This window comes from Rhinopithecus bieti, unplaced genomic scaffold (assembly GCF_001698545.2).
Source record: "Rhinopithecus bieti isolate Rb0 unplaced genomic scaffold, ASM169854v2 scaffold_44695, whole genome shotgun sequence".
Taxonomy (NCBI): domain Eukaryota; kingdom Metazoa; phylum Chordata; class Mammalia; order Primates; family Cercopithecidae; genus Rhinopithecus; species Rhinopithecus bieti.
The window spans coordinates 406,493-422,953 of NW_016818171.1; the positions used below are offsets into that span (position 1 = coordinate 406,493).

Genomic DNA, 16,461 nt, shown 5'->3' on the forward strand with positions numbered 1-16,461 from the left:
CCTTATTATGGAGATCTCGGAATCGATTAAGGGAGGAAGGAGAAAGGGCCCTTCCAGAGGCAGGGTCCTCTAGGGAGGAGAGTAAATCTGGCTTTTCTGTCCATCCCTGGGCCCTAAGGGACAGGAGATTGGATAGCAGTGGTAGCCTGGGTCCTGTCCTCTGAAGGGCTGGGGGCGTGGCCTGCTAGTTGCAAAGGATGGACGACTGAACTAGTTTTCCCTGTCTGTCCCTCCAGAGTCCCTCACCTTTGACATGGAGTTGACCTCGGAGTGTGCTACCTCCCCCATGTGAGGAGCTGAGAACGGAAGCTGCAGAAAGATACGACTGAGGCGCCTACCTGTGTTCCGCCACCCCTTACACAGCCAAACCCCAGATCATCTGAAACTACTAACTTTGTGGTTCCAGATTTTTTTTAATCTCCTACTTCTGCTATCTTTGAGCAATCTGGGCACTTTTAAAAATAGAGAAATGAGTGAATGTGGGTGATCTGCTTTTATCTAAATGCAAATAAGGATGTGTTCTCTGAGACCCGTGATCGGGGGATGTGGCGGGGGGTGGCTAGAGGGAGAAAAAGGAAATGTCTTGTGTTGTTTTGTTCCCCTGCCCTCCTTTCTCAGCAGCTTTTTGTTATTGTTGTTGTTGTTCTTAGACAAGTGCCTCCTGGTGCCCGTGGCATCCTTCTGCCTGTTTCTGTAAGCAAATGCCACAGGCCACCTGTAGCTACATACTCCTGGCATTGCACTTTTTAACCTTGCTGACATCCAAATAGAAGATAGGACTATCTAAGCCCTAGGTTTCTTTTTAAATTAAGAAATAAGAACAATTAAAGGGCAAAAAACACTGTTTCAGCATAGCCTGTCTGTATTTAAGAAACTTCAGCAGCCGGGCGCAGAGGCCGAGGTGGGTGGATCATGAGGTCAGGAGATCAAGACTGTCCTGGCTAACACGGTGAAACCCCGTCTCTACTAATAGTACAAAACATTAGCCGGGCGTGGTGGCGAGCGCCTGTAGTCCCAGCTACTCGGGAGGCTGAGGCAGGAGAATTGCTTGAACCCAAGGGGCAGAGGTTGCAGTGAGCCAAAATCACACCACTGCACTCCAGCTCAGGCAACAGTGTGAGACTCCATCTCAGAAAAAAAAAAAAAAAAAAAAGGAGAAACTTCGGTTAACAGCCTCCTTGGTGCTTTAAGCATTCAGCTTCCTTCAGGTTGATAATTTATATATAACCCCTGAAACAGGCTTCAGATCAAACCCTTAAAAGACATCTGAAGCTGCAGCCTGGCCTTTGGTGTTGAAATAGGAAGGTTTAAGGAGAATCTGAGCATTTTAGACTTTTTTTTTATAAATAGACTTTTATTTTCCTTTGTAATGTATTGGTCTTTTAGTGGGTAAGGCTGGGCAGAGGGTGCTTACAACCTTGACTCCCTTTCTCCCTGGACTTGATCTGCTGTTTCAGAGGCTAGGTTGTCTGTGGGTGCCTTATCAGGGCTGGGATACTTCTGATTTGGGCTTCCTTCTTGCCCTGCCCTCCCGACCCCAGTTCCCCTGACCCTGCTAGTGGCATGTCTCCTCCCATGTCTGAAGGTCCCTCGTCCTGTTTGTTTGAGGAATCCTGGTCTCAGGACCTCATGGAAGAAGAGGGGGAGAAAGTTACAAGTTGGACATGATGCAGACTATGGGGCCCCAGCGACGTGTCTGGTTGAGCTCAGGGAATATGGTTCTTAGCCCAGTTTCTTGGTGATTTCCAGCGGCACTTGTAATGGTGTCTTCATTCAGTTCATGCAGGGCAAAGGCTTACTGATAAACTTGAGTCTGCCCTCATATGAGGGTTATAGCTGGCCTCCCTCTGAGGCTGGTGACTCCTCCCTGCTGGGGCCCCACAGGTGAGGCAGAACAGCTAGAGGGCCTCCCCGTCTGCCCACCTTGGCCAGCTAGCTTGCCTCTTCTGTGCATATGGGAACACCTAGCACGTGCTGGGTGGGCTGCCTCTGACCCACAGGCATGGCCGAATTTGGCGACTCAAAACCACCTTGCCTCAGCTGATCCGAGTTTCTGTGGAATTCTGATTGTTAGATCAAGTTAGCTGGTCTCTGAATTAAGTGGGAGAGGACCTTCTCTAAGAGGAACAGGGTTCGCCCCAGTCCTCCTGCCTGGAGAGAGGCGATGTGCCTTGCAGAGCTCTCGCTTCTCCAGCAACACTCTTCAGTACATAATAAGCTTAACTGATAAACAGAGAATATTTAGGAAGGTAAGTCTTGGGCTTACCATTGGGTTTAAATCATAGGGACCTAGGGAAAGGGTTCCGGCTTCTCTGGAGCAGATATTGTCAAGTTCATGGCCTTAGGTAGCATGTGTATCTGGTCTTAACTCTGATTGTAGCAAAAGTTCTGCGAGGAGCTGAGCCTTGTTCTGGCCCCTTAAAGAACAGGATCCTCAGGCCCTGCCCGCTTCCTGTCCACTGCCCCCTGCCCGTCCCCAGCCCAGCTGAGGGAATCCCGTGGTTTGCTTACCTACCCTATAAGGTGGTTTATAAGCTGCTGTCCTGGCCACTGCATTCAAATTCCAATGTGTACTTCATAGTGTAAAAATTTATATTATTGTGGGGTTTTTTGTCTTTTTTTTTTTTTTTTTTTTTTTTTTTTGGTATATTGCTGTATCTACTTTAACTTCCAGAAATAAACGTTATATAGGAACCGTCTGATAGCATGGCAGCTCTGTCTGGCTGGTCGAGGCTTCCTTTTCCCCTGCCTAAGTTCTGAGGAGGCCTCACACACAGGCGGGGCCTGGGATAGGGGCCGGAAAGAGTCTTGAGAGGAGGTGGTTGCCCTAGTCCCCCACCCCACCCCCTTATGTCAGCCACCAGCCGGGAGGTAAGGAGTGCCTGGAGGAGCAGGAGGTCAATAGTCCAACGGCAGAAAGGTGTAAGAGTGGAGGCCTCCCTCCCCGGCCCCCTCCTAACCCCTAGAGCCGCCTCGTCCTGTCTGGGGTCAGATAAGCCACCTAAGCGGGGTTGGGGGTTAGATACTCCCACCGCACCAAGGCTTCCCCTTCCACAGTTGGCTCCTTTATCACTTTGCCTTCAGTTCACCCAGCGGCAGCCAGCGGTGATAATGCAGGGAAAGGCGCTCTGACCTCAGCCACACGGGCGCCCACAGGGCTTCTCCCCACCCCTACACGTGCCCCAGCACCCTGGAGACGCGCCTGGGAGCTACGAGCTAGCGCCTTCCCTCGCAGAGATGGAGCAGATTAGCCCGGTGGGGCGGTGGCACCTGTCCTTCCCCTCCCCTCTTCTCCCACCCCGCCTGCCCCCTGCTCTGGGCCCCCTGCGCCTCCCTCCTGGGGCCCACGAGCCGCCCCCCTCCCTCACTTGAGCTCTGAACTCAGAAGGAACCTGCCCACAAACCTGGCTCCCAGCCCCGCCCAGGGAGCGCGTGTTCCTGCGCCCAAGGGCCCCAGCGACAGCAGAGACTGGCCGCAGCCAGCGGCGCGGGGGTCCAGCCGGGACGAGCCAGCCCCCCTCCTGCACCTCCGCCTCACACGGTAGCCAGCAGCCAGCTGAAAACAGCGCAGCCGCGTGGTGCCACCTGCTGGTCTCTGGGAAGGAGGAGGATGAGACGGTTGTTGTGGCTCTGGGACTGCCCCTGGCCCGGAGGGTTGAGAAGTATCTTGGCGCCAGGCCCTCAGCCGCCAGCTTCGAGGCTGCTGGGAGCAGCAGCTGCTAAGGAGAGGCCTGCGTCAGAGTTCTGCCCACCCGTGCCCATCTCCATCTTTTCCCCAAACCTTGAGTCCCCTGCTTTTTAGGGAATCTGTGCCCCTTAAACTGGCCCCTTACCCCTCTGAGAAGCATTGACAGTATTCCAGGGGTGGCCAGCACCCTGAAAACCACAGCGAAGCGGGCAGAGTTAAAATTTAAGACTAAAAATGACAGTGTCAGGCATGCACGGGGGAAGGAACAGAACAACCTAGCTCCAGGGGTTCCCATCACCCAGGGAGGCCACCAATGCCCCAACCAGGAGCCATAGCAGCAAATTTATGAAAAAAATATTTTATTCCAAAACACTGTTTACACAAATGTGTGGTCTTTGTACAAAGTACAAAAGAATCCCTCTTCTCATCCCCACCTCCCTTTAGAGAAGTTTAAACCTTGGGCTCCCAATCTTCCATGGTCAGCTGCCCCTGACTGCGAATCCTACAGTCTCAGAGGGAGGAGCGTGTGTGGTTGGGAGCAAGGCCTTCCCAGATCACAGCCAGTTACACAGCAGCGCAAAGCCTGCTCCTGGCCCCATCTCCCAGCTGAGTCAAACCAAATCAGCTTTTACCCCTCACTCCAGATTCCACAGACACGTAGCACATGGCTATTTGCAGCTTGTCTTTCACTGCAGGTTTTTTTTTTTCCAGGAGGCAAGAGGACCAACCCTCCAAGTCCCGGGGCCCCTGTCCACCCACCATATTCTAGACCCAATCTTTTCTTCCTCTTCGTAGACAAGGTTACAAACAGAGAGGCAAGGTAAGAAGGCTGGGGCTTCAAGGAAGGGAGAGAATATAGATCCAGTGGAACGTGGGCAACAGCATCATAGACTTGAATGAAGCTCAAGGCCAAGCAGCCAAGCAAGGACTAATTCAGAGGAGCTCAGAAACCCTCACTCAAACCAGTGGCCCTGCTGCGCTAAGGACATGGCCAGGCCCCAGACGCACTCTCCGAGGGTTCACAGAGAGGCCGGAGTCCACATACTACTGAAAAATGAACCCTAGCCTCCCTCCTGAGATGAATCGGTTACATCAACACATGAGGACAGATGCATTTACATAGACACACACATACATACACACACATACACACACACACACACACACACACACACACACACACACACACACTCTGTCTTAGGAGGGCAAAGCTGCTCACTCCGGAGTGAAACTTCAGCTTAGAAACGTTACCCATCTCCCCTCCCCTTCTGAATCATCTCATTCAAATAGCTGCTGAGCAGATGAAGGAATAGGTTTGACTGCACTGAGTGCCTGCAGTGACAGAGGCTCAGTGTCTACCACGACAGAGACGGACTCGGCGCGCTGTTGGATGCCATGATCTGAAAAGAGGCCACCGCTGCTGCAGCCACATCCCAGGACTGCACAGGGGAGGCAGGCGTAGCTCATGCACAAGGACACACACACGCACATGCATGCCTGCAAAGGTGTCGGTGTACACAGCCATACTAAGCTCACAACACGAACGCTTCACACTGAATATTGTTTCCTAAGAGAAGCGTGGGATTCAAACATTCATGAGAGGGAGCCTCTGGCAGAGGTGAAAAGACCGGCAGGGGGCGAGAGGCGGGAGTCAAGACTGTCCATCGGTCGGCGTAAGAGTTCCTCCACGTGCCTGGCCACATCCATGGTCTCATCCAGGTCGAATTCTCCATCCTGGTCAAGGACAGGGTCAGGGCTGATAAAGAGAGGGGGATGTCAGAGGGAACTGGCATTTCTCACAGCCTCAAGCTCCCTGGGGACAGCCTCCAGCCTGCTCTCTACTCAAACTCGTCTCATGAGAACGGTACCAGTTCTGGCTGGATGCCCCCACCCCACCCTGAGCTGGGTAGCAGTCAGCCCACTGGCTTCTGCAGACCCCCACTCTGTTCCCATCTCTTGCTAACTCACTGAATAACCTTAGGGCATTCATTTCCCCTCTCCCTGTCCTCATCTGTAAAACCAGGTGACTGACACAGTGGGCTCTGCCCACCTGCAATTATGCTCAGCTGCCTGGTAGGCACCGCCCCGTTCACTGAGCACCTAGAACAGCTGAACCTATTGAGCACATGACTCCAATGTGTACAGCCACCTGGAGAGTGGGTATTGACCCCGTTTCATAGACGAGGAAACAAGGCCATGTCAGGAAGCTTGCTCTGGGCCACCTGGCTGGGAGGTGGTGGACTCCAGATTGGAACCTGGGATCTTCAGTGGTCCCACTGGAAGGTGGTACCTCCCAGACATCCAGCCCTGGCCATCCACAGTGAGGAAGGGAATTAATTCTCTACCTTGTTCCCACCAGACTCTTAAGAACAACCACCCCATTCATAGCTACCCTGTATCAAGCCCTTCCAAGCCCCTGCCTGTGGAAATGCTTCACCCACAGTGTCTCATTTTAATGCTCCTCCTGTTCTCATGAGGCAAGCATTCTTGCCACCGTTTTACACATAAGGAAACTTGAGCTTCAGAGAGGCTCAATCATTTTCCCAAGATTGCACAGTTGGTACTAGAGTGAGGACTGGCCCCTGCTATGTCTAGCTTCAAAATGCTCCGTTTTCCTGGCTGATCTCACTCCTCCTGGACCGGGGCCTAACCAGAGCTCTGGATTCCTTTGCCCACCAGCCCTCCAGGGGTCCAGCCTGGGGCCAAGCCCCCAGTTCTTCCCCTGCGGACCCCCATGAGACCGCCACCTACTTCTGTGGGTACATGTTATAGTGAGCCTGGGGCACACAGCTGGGGAGGGGCCTGGTCCATGTACGTGGCACTGCCGCTCCCGGCATCTGCAGATGCGTTCACAAACCTGCAGAAGAAAGAAAACAGCTTCAGCTGCCAGGGAGGCCAGGGCAGCTGACGGGGAGGGGACCGAGGGGCATGTCTGTCTTTCTCAGTGTGTAGAAAGACAAAGTGCCCACTTGGTCCTGGAGTTCCAGCTACAGGAGTAGGCACTCGGGTACTGGCATAGCGTGACCAAGCCCAGGTCCCTCCCCAGGGCTGAGACAGGTTTTCTGGGGGAGCAGAAAGCTGGGTCCAGGATCGGGATGGGAGGCAGGGTCTGGGGAAGGAGGAAAGAGGCAGAAGGAGGGCCAGAGCCACCTGGCCACTTACTCAGGGACCACTTGCTTGATCTGTGGCTTCACGTATCCATCAACAGCTTTAGCTGCCAAGGGGAGAACCGTGGTGAGAACCAAAGTCTCTGGGAATTCCCAAGTGGGGTAGAAGTCCATGCCCCATGCAGTCTCCCTCCTGCCCACATCACCCTGTGGTCTCAGCTGGGATGAGATTTCCCAAGGACCCCCAATAAACACCAGCTGATGAATCCTGCCTGAGGGTCACTGAGACCCCTGGCTTGAATCCCATCCCTTCTCCTGGTTCCTTTTCTGGCCATTTGCTTTCCCTCTCCCTGCCCCCATCCCTGTCAAAGAGAATGAACAAGCAAACCCAACCAATGGATTTGGGGGAGCTGGAAGAAGAGAGACTTCTCCCTTTTGCTGCCTGCACTCTACTCGGGGGAAGGTTTGTGAGCAGGGTGTGGAGACAGCAGCTGGTGAGGTGGGGAGCAGAGCACTATCTGTGGGCCTGAATGATCCCGGCCACTCCCTACAGCACTGCCACCCCTTCCTCTGAGGGTGCAGAAGTGAGAATCCATGCAGCTTTCACTTTGCAGAGAAGAGAGCTGGGACAGGTTTGTCATTCCCTCTCTTCATTTGTGAGCCCTGAAATCCTCTCCATCACCCCATGGGCCAAAACCCACAGGGGACATGGCCCCTGGGCTCCTCCTGGGGAGTCCCCACGGCGCAGCCCAAGGCTTTGTCTATGGGCTGGGGAAGAGCCCGGGGGAGTCAGCAGGCAGGGTCCTGGGGCAGTACCCACCCAGCACTGGAGTGTAGTACTTGGAGAAGACCTCATCCTTGGGGCGGTCAGGAAACACATAGATGAGATAGCTCAGGTCCCCCAGCCGGTCAGCCAGGGACCTGATGGAGAAATCCCGTGTGGTGAATGGTTTCAGGTTCCACAGGTTGCGTTCCGCTGTGAAAAGAACAACCTCATTCCCATAATCCACCAGCAGCAAAAGGAGGACCAAGGTTGTGGGGCTTTAAGGCAGGCTTGCAAGAGAAATCTGGGCTTTTATATAGTAGCTTGCACTGCAACCCCAGCCTATAGGGAAGAAAGCCGATGCAGGATGTTCTACTCAGCAAACCAGATGAGCAGATACCAACAAGGCTGGGTCGTGGCAGAGCAGGGAGAGCTGAAACCGCAGGAGAACTCACCCAGCCGTCCTGGAGTCTATGGGGCTGGGGACTTCAGATTCTCCAAAATGGAAAACGATAGAAAGGGAATACATTTCCAAGCCACAGCCCTCTCATACTAAGCTTCCCCCTGGGTACCTCCTAAGGACACAGGTCCGATGTGGGGGGCGGGGGGAGGGGGCAAGGGAACAGGAGACTGGGCCTTGGGGCTGGAGTGTGAGCAAAACGGGCACTCACGGGAGTCAAATTTCCAGGCGATGGTGATACCCCCAATTTCTGAGTCACTAAAGCGCAACAAGAAGGTCCCATCGGGCTTGTTGATGAGCAGGTCATGGGCCTGTTGCTTATTCACAAAACCTAGGATGGCCCTGGGTGCATGGAGCATTGAGCGTCACCACTGGGCCACAGCCACAGTCCCTCTGCACCCACAGCTGGCCCCTGACCCTGCAGCCCCCGTTCCTTACCCATCATTCCAGTGGGGCTTGTGGTGCTTCTTCAACACCTCCATCACCCCGTCAAACCACTGCCAGAAGGTGTAGTTCCAGCCCGGCAAGTTCTCCTGAGGGCCCAGGAACCCCCGAGTCAGGGCTGGTGCCCCAGGTCACAGGTGGCCCACAAAAGTCAGGGCCCTCCTGCCCCCGCCCAGCCTTCTCCCAGTTCTTCACCCCTGCTTGCCACCACACTCCAGCAGACCATAAAGTGACACAGCCCCCAACTTGTACCCTAGGGACCCAGAGAGGAAACTTGCTTCTAAGACACAGGGGTCTAAGACGAGCCATGGGTGGGAGTAAGAGATGTAGAAAATAATCCACCCTGGCCGGGCGCGGTGGCTCAAGCCTGTAATCCCAGCACTTTGGGAGGCCGAGACGGGCGGATCACGAGGTCAGGAGATCGAGACCATCCTGGCGAACACAGTGAAACCCCGTCCCTACTAAAAAAATAACAAAAAAAAAAAAAACATAAATAAATAAAAATCTAAAAATTCAGAAACCTACTATTGGTGAAGATTTTAGCTATCCAGTTGTTTAAGGAATGTCAGGACATCACCTCTGAAGTGTAAAGCATGTTATTGCACTATGTACCTCCCATCACTAAGAAAGAACTTATCAGTTGACTCAAGACATCCCAACTAACCATGTTGCTTTCACTTTAAGCTGGCAGATGTCATTAAAATCTCCAATGGCCGGGCGCGGTGGCTCACGCCTGTAATCCCAGCACTTTGGGAGGCCAAGACAGGCGGATCACGAGGTCAGGAGATCGAGACCATCCTGGCTAAAAGCTAAAACCCCGTCCCTAAAAAAAAAAAAAAAAAAAAAAAAAAAAACAAAAAAAAACTAGCCGGGCGAGGTGGCAGGCGCCTGTAGTCCCAGCTACTCGGGAGGCTGAGGCAGGGGAATGGCATAAACCCGGGAGGCAGAGCTTGCAGTGAGCTGACATCCGGCCACTGCACTCCAACCCGGGCGACAGAGCGAGACTCCGTCTCAAAAAAAAAAAAAAAAAAGGAAAATAATCCAGGCTGGATGGGACCTCCAAAGTCATTCCTCCAAAGTCATCCCCTCATTTTATAGGTGGGGAAACTGAGGCACAGAATGGATGAGTCTTCAAAAATTAGTGAGGAAAGAGGCAGAAGCAGAGCTGGAGCCATAGGCGCGGTGGCTCACGCCTGTAATCCCAGCACTTTGGGAGGCCAAGGTGGGCGGATCACCTGAGGTCAGGAGTTCGAGACCAGTCTGGCCAACATGGTGAAACCCCGTCTCTACTAAAAATACAAAAATTAGCCCAGCATGGTGGTGGACGCCTATAATTTCAGCCTCTCAGGAGGCTGAGGCACGAGAATCACTTGAACCCGGGAGGCAGAGGTTGCAGTAAGCTGAAATCATGTCACTGCACTCCAGCCTGGGTGACAGAGTGAGACTCTGTCTGTGAAAAAAAAAAAAGAAAATTAGCAAACACATCTAGGCCCAGAACCCAAGGATCCCAACTCCCAGCCCTGAGGCCCTCCATCATCTCACTCTGGCTTCATCACCGAGCACAATTCCTACAGCCCCTGCATTTCCTGAGGCTAGGGGCCCCCATCTCTCCTGGTTGTAGGAGAGGGTAGTTGGGGGTGGAGAGTGGGGTGTCAGACCAGGCAGTAACCTGTGAGGCAGAGGAGCGACAGACCCCCATGGGCCCTGGTGGATGGCTGGTGGCCAGGCCCCTCACCCTGTTGAACTGGGACCAGGACACGGACAGGCTGCTGTAGTCCTCCAGGTGGCTGCTGCTGTTGTTGAACAGTTTCTGCGCCAGGAACACAAGGTTCTCCTTGGTCAGGCCCCGGTTGCTCTGCACTTCGGCCTTGAATTTCATGTTCAGCGCCTCACACAGCTGCGGCCACAGCACTTTGTCAGGCACGGCAAATGGCACCCTGCCCTGAGAAGGAGAGAAGAGAGGGGAAAAGGTAGATTAAGGGAGTTGAAAATGTTCACACACACACGAGATACACAGACACTGAGAGACAGGGGAGACTGAGATAGATCCAGAAAGGTGACACAAATGCAAGGGTAAGAAATGCGGCGGCTTTTATACACTAGCTTGCGCTGCAACCCCAGCCTGCAGGGAAGAAAGCCGATGCAGGGGGTGGGGGCACAGAGGACAGAGAGGAAGGACCCAAGCCATCTGCCAAAGGAGGATCCCAGACCAGGATCCAAAGACCAAACTCACAGACCTCACAGACCCCAGTCCAGGAACCTGGAACCCAGACAGAGTACCAAGGCCATGGCTGAAGGCAGGCGCCCAGCACCCCAGCCCTTCTGGCCTTACCTCACCTCTGGGCTGGCCCTGGGGTGAGGAAGGACCACTCAGCAGGGGCCCAAGGGGTGGGGCTGACCCCAGGCAAGTCCTAGGGCCTGGGGAGGCTGGGGTAGGGCTCCCACTCACCGGCTCAGCAAAGGCGTTGTCCCACAGCACGGTGGCCGTGGCATTGTGGTCCTGGCTCCCGTGGACGATGACAACCACAGGTAGGGAGAGAGTCTACAGGAGTTAGAGGAACCCAAGTTGATGGGGCGTGACCACCATGTGCCCTCTGCTTAGGCAACATGCCCAATCTACTTTTTTTTTTTAATGTATTTTTTTTTTATACGTTGTTTCACTCTTGTTGCCCAGGCTGGAGTGAAATGGTGCAATCTCGACTCACCACAACCTCTGCCTCCCAGGTTCAAGCGATTCTCCTGCCTCAGCTTCCCATGTAGCTGGGATTACAGACATGCGTCATCACACCTGGCTAATTTTGTATTTTTAGTACAGACAGGGTTTTTCCATGTTGGTCAGGCTGGTCTCAAACCCCCGACCTCAGGTGATCCACCTGCCTTGGCATCCCAAAGTGCTGGGATTACAGGCATGAGCCACCACATATGGCCGCAATCCACTTTATTTTTTTTCGAGACAGGGTGTCACTCTGTCGCCCAGACTGGAGGGCAATGGTGCAATCACAGCTCACTGCAGCCTTGACCTCCTGGGCTCAAGTGATCCTCCTGCCTCAGCCTCCAGAATAGCTGGGACTACAGGTGCACACCACCATGCCTGACTTTTTTTTTTTTTTTTTTTTTGTAGATACAGGTTCTCACTATGCTGCCCAGGCTAGTCTTGAACTCCTGGACTCCAGCAATCCTCCCTCTTCTGCCTCCCAAAATGCTAGAATTACAGGTGAGAGCCACCACACCTGGTCCCAACCCACTTTCCTCACCCACAGTTCCAAACACAAACCCCTCCCAACAAAACGTAGGCACAAGCAAACAAACAAACCAATTTCTTCTTAGCCCATTGCCTAAATTGTCTGGGTTAGTCCCAGATTATAACCTAGCAAACAGGTACCCAAAGTCAAAGCAGGCTGTCCAATGGCAATGCAGCCAGGAGTCCCAAGGCAGGCCCCTCCACCTCCTGGGTGAACTGCAGCAGTTGGGGCAGGAGGGCTGGGGGCCTCACCTTCACCTGGAACACAAGCTCATTGCTGCCAACACTGAACTGAGACTCAAACAGGACTGTGAACTTCTCCTCTGTCACGGACTCTGCACCCCGCCGGTCAGCACGCTTGATCCTCTTCAGTGACTGCAGGGTGGGAGGTGACAGGGGAACAGGGAGACGGCGGCTGCTTACAAGGACTCGGCTCTGGGCAGACCTGCCCTCTGAGGGTGGGCCCTGTCCTCACCATGTTCCTGAAGTGGGCGCTGAGGGTGCCCGTGGCTTGGTGGTACTCCATCACGCAGCAGTTGTTCAGGATCTCACCACTGCACTCGCTGCAATGGAGAGGGGAGTCCCAGCTCCACACAGGCCCCAGGCCAGGAGCATGGTCCTGTCCACACCTTGGGCTGGGGTCTTCACTCAGGTCAGCCCTGCCAAAAGCCCCTGCCCCCCTCCCCTAAGAGTATTTCTTGGCATCTTTCTGGGTTGACTTCTCCATCAACCTGCTGCCCAGCACCCAAGGCAAGGTCTCCAGTGGTGAGGTCTGGATCTATTATTAGAAATTCCTCAGATACCAAGATTGATGTGAGGGGCTTTGGGGACTTCCAGTAGCTTCTAATGCACTTAAGATAAAAACCACAACCACAGTCTATGAGTATCCTTATGTTCAACACCTACCTACCTCCCTGGCCTCACTGAATTCTTCTCCCCTGACTCAGGACATGCAAGCCCCATTGGCCCTGGCTGTCTGCTGAACATGCCAGGCTTGGACATTGGCCATTGCTCTTCCTGTCACCCCAAACGCTCTTAGCCTTCTCCTCCTTCAGGTCTCAGCCCAGACAGCTCCCCAGAAAGGCCTTCCCGGACCACTTATCTGGTGAAGCTTACCAGGCTGACCTTCCCTCAACCCCACCTTTAACACATCTCCAACGCCAACAGATTGCTCTTTCTTCTTTTTTTGGAGACAGAAGTTTGCTCTTTTTGCCCAGGCTGAAGTGCAATGGTGCAATCTCGGCTCACTGCAACCTCCACCTCCCAGGTTCAAGTGATTCTACTGCCTCAGCCTCCCAAGTAGCTGGGATTACAGGCACGTGCAACCACACCTGACTAATTTTTGTAGTTTTAGTAGAGATTGGGTTTTGCCATGTTACCCACGCTGGTTTCGAACTCCTGACCTCAAATGATCCTCCCACCTTGGCCTCCCAAAGTGCTGGGATTACAGGCGTGAGCCACCGCGCCCAGCCTAGATTGCTCTGTCTTAACTTCTTTTCCACTGTCTATCATTGGGTTGGCCCTGCCTGATCTTTTAAAGTGTATTTTCATCAGTCTCCCCAGCTGCAATGCAAGCTCAAAGGCAGTGAGAAGATCATTTGTCTTCATCTTCACCCCGGATCACATGGTAGGAAATCAGTAAAGTTTTTTTGTTTTTTTTTTGTTTTTGTTTTTGTTTTGAGGCAGAGTCTCGCTCTGTGGCCCGGACTGGAGTGCAGTGGCCAGATCTCAGCTCACTGCAAGCTCTGCCTCCCGGGTTTACGCCATTCTCCTGCCTCAGCCTCCCGAGTAGCTGGGACTACAGGCGCCCGCCACCTCGCCCGGCTAGTTTTGTATTTTAGTAGGGACGGGGTTTCACCGTGTTAGCCAGGATGATCTCGATCTCCTGACCTCGTGATCCGCCCGTCTCGGCCTCCCAAAGTGCTGGGATTACAGGCTTGAGCCACCACGCCCGGCCCCCTGTTTTTGTTTTTTTGTTTTGTTTTGAGACAGAGTCTTGCTCTTGTTGCCCAGGCTGGAGTGCAATGGTACGATCTCGGCTCACTGCAACCTCCACTTCCTGGGTTCGAGCAATTCTCCTACCTCAGCCTCCCGAGTAGCTGGGATTACAGGTGTCCACCACCACGCCGGGCTAATTTTTATATTTTTAGTAGAGATGGGGTTTCACCATGTTGGTCAGGCAGGTCGTGAACTCCTGACCTCATGATCCGCCCACCTCGGCCTCCCAAAGTGCTGGAATTACAGGCATGAGCCACTGCGCCCGGCCTTTTTTTTTTTTTGAAACAGAGCCTCACTTTGTCGCTCAGGCTGGAGTGCAGTGGCACAATCTTGGCTCACTGCCATCTCTGCCTCCCGGGTTCAAGTGATTTTCTTGCCTCAGAGTAGTTGGTAGTTGGGACTAGAGGTTCAAGTAGCTGGAGCTACAGGTGTATGTCACCAAGCCCAGCTAATTTTTGTATTTTAGTAAAGACAGGGTTTCACCATGTTGGCCAGGCTGGTCTCGAACTCCTGGCCTCAAGTGATCTGCCCACCTCCACCTCCCAAAGTGCTGGGATTATAGGCGTGAGCCACCTCACCCAGCCTCAGTAAACATTTTTAATTGGATGACAAGGGATGGGGCCATGTCTTCCACATCACTCATTCACTCACTCATTCATTCACCCCCTGCATACGTTGTGGGTGGCCTGCCCTGACACTGGACACTACCTCCCCACTCTGCCACACACAACCTCTCTGTACTCTTCCCTCAGGACGCGGCACATGGGCTCTGCCTGAAAGTCCTCCCTCTCTGCTACTTCCCTCCCTATCACTAGCTACCTCTAATTCCACCAGGAGCCTAAGACTGTCATTTCTTTACTCCTGCATCAAGACCCCCTTTCTCAGTGCCCTACATGTCCCCCTGCCACATGGCTACACCATCAGGCATTTCCCAGCATCTGTTGCCTGCTCTGCTGGTCAGGGGGCTGGGCAAGGAGACAGCCCAGTTCTGTTGGGATCACAGTTTTGTCCTCAGTGCGTAGCACAGGTTCTAGAACACGGCTGCAACACCATACTCTGTGTGATTTTTTTGGAGACAGGGTCTCACTCTGTTGCCCAGGTTAGAATGCTATGGCGCAATCATACCTCACTGTAGTATCAAATTCCCAGGCTCAAGTGATCCTCCCACCTCAGCCTCCTGAACAGCTGGGACTATAGGTGCGTGCACCACCATGCCCAGCTAATTTTAAAATTTTTTGTAGAGATGAGGGTCTCCCTGTGTTGTCCAATTCAAACTTTTGGGCTCAAGTGATCCTCCCACCTTGCCCTTCCAAAGTGCTGGGATTACAGGGGTGAGCCACCGCATCTAGCCTAGCACCATGCTTGTTGCAGGAACGGGGAAGGTCTCTGAGTAGGAGGAGGGCAGTGTACCATCTGTCCAGATTTAATGATGGTTTGACATGATTGAATTTACAGCGGTGTGAAGCAATACACTTTGGAGAGAAAGTGGTATGACAGTCTCTCACAATGCTGGGCAGTGGTGGTGAGTCTCAGCTCTCTGGCAGCCACACCATCCCCAGGGTAAAGAACTGATACTCGGCTGGGCGTGGTGGCTCACACCTGTCAACGCAGCACTTTGGGAGGTTGAGATGGGAAGACTGCATGAGTCCAGGAGTTCAAGACCAGCCTGGGCAACATGGTAAATTAGGGGACAAGACATGGCTGGATGCAAGGACAAAGAGAGGGGGCGCAGGTCCCCCACACCTAAGTCTGGGCAGGGGAAGGGAGAGGCACAATTACTTGCGGGTGTTCTCGTTCTTGAGCAGAGACTTGGCCTGCTGCTCACTGATGATGGTGGCCTTCACCTGGGGCGGGTTCATGTGCACGTTCAGCTTCCCGCCCACCAGCAGGCGCACGGTGGCTGCAAACTTGGTCTGGGTCTTCAGGACCTGAGGAGGCTGCTTCTCAATGATGAATGTGCTGCAGGGGACACAGGGACAGACGTACAATGAGGGGTTGGCGCAGGGGAAAGGGCTCTCAGTCCTCCTGTAGTCGGGGTGGGGCTGCCTCCCGCGGGGCTCAGGAGGTGAAGAGCACGGGCACAGCCTCTGTTCCCGGGGAAGCCGTGAGAGTCCGGGGAGAGGATGGAGAGGGGAGTGAGATAACACAGCAGCCGGCATGGGCTGCGGCCCACAGGCATCTCTTGCAGTGTCCACAGGAGAAACCAGGCAAGGGCGGCACCCAGCAGCCACAGCAACTGGAGACGGAGTGGGGAGGGATGAGAGGCACGAAGTGGATCTGCTGGTCTGGAAGGCACCTGCGGTCCCCCACACGCAGTCTGGAGCTGCCCCAAGCTCCTGGGCATGGCCAACAGGCAGCAGTCACCTGGTCACCAGGGCTGAGATGATGTCCGTGATGGTGGCGTTGACCTCAGCCAGCATCTCCTCCACTGGGCCAGGGATGGGCAGCTGCTGGCAGAGGTGCTCAGCCCTGCGGATCTGCTGCCGGTTCTGCCAGATGATCTCAGCCAACTTCTCACACCTGCACAGGAGTCCCAAGGCCAACAGGAGGACAATGGCTTCTCCGCACAGACGCCAGGCCCCAAGACACAGCTCCCCCTCCCCCAGGAAGGCTCTGTGCTTTCACCACACCTCCCACCCATGGGAAGAGCAGAGCTCCCTGCCTCCCAGAATTAGAAACGTACACAGGAGGGGCGACCCTGACTAGGCCCAAACAGCCCGAGCATCACCCCACACACCCGAGCTCTCTCCCACCCCCAAG

The 16,461-nt window shown here is 54.0% G+C and overlaps 2 protein-coding genes across 2 annotated transcripts in view; one reads left to right on the forward strand and one right to left on the reverse strand.

Moving 5' to 3' along the window:
• Window positions 1-2,699, forward strand: part of STAT3 (signal transducer and activator of transcription 3) — a 97,582-nt gene extending 94,883 nt beyond the window's left edge. The window contains 1 exon segment of the mRNA XM_017856576.1: window positions 237-2,699. Coding sequence (XP_017712065.1) covers window positions 237-292 — 56 coding nt within the window. The 3' untranslated portion in view covers window positions 293-2,699.
• A 1,331-nt stretch (window positions 2,700-4,030) lies between these two features.
• STAT5A (signal transducer and activator of transcription 5A) overlaps window positions 4,031-16,461 on the reverse strand; it is a 23,802-nt gene continuing 11,371 nt past the window's right edge. The window contains 13 exon segments of the mRNA XM_017856577.1: window positions 4,031-5,444; window positions 6,440-6,484; window positions 6,486-6,545; window positions 6,851-6,902; window positions 7,616-7,771; window positions 8,230-8,360; window positions 8,457-8,551; window positions 10,198-10,404; window positions 10,912-11,004; window positions 11,956-12,078; window positions 12,179-12,266; window positions 15,481-15,660; window positions 16,066-16,319. Coding sequence (XP_017712066.1) covers window positions 5,282-5,444; window positions 6,440-6,484; window positions 6,486-6,545; window positions 6,851-6,902; window positions 7,616-7,771; window positions 8,230-8,360; window positions 8,457-8,551; window positions 10,198-10,404; window positions 10,912-11,004; window positions 11,956-12,078; window positions 12,179-12,266; window positions 15,481-15,660; window positions 16,066-16,319 — 1,647 coding nt within the window. The 3' untranslated portion in view covers window positions 4,031-5,281.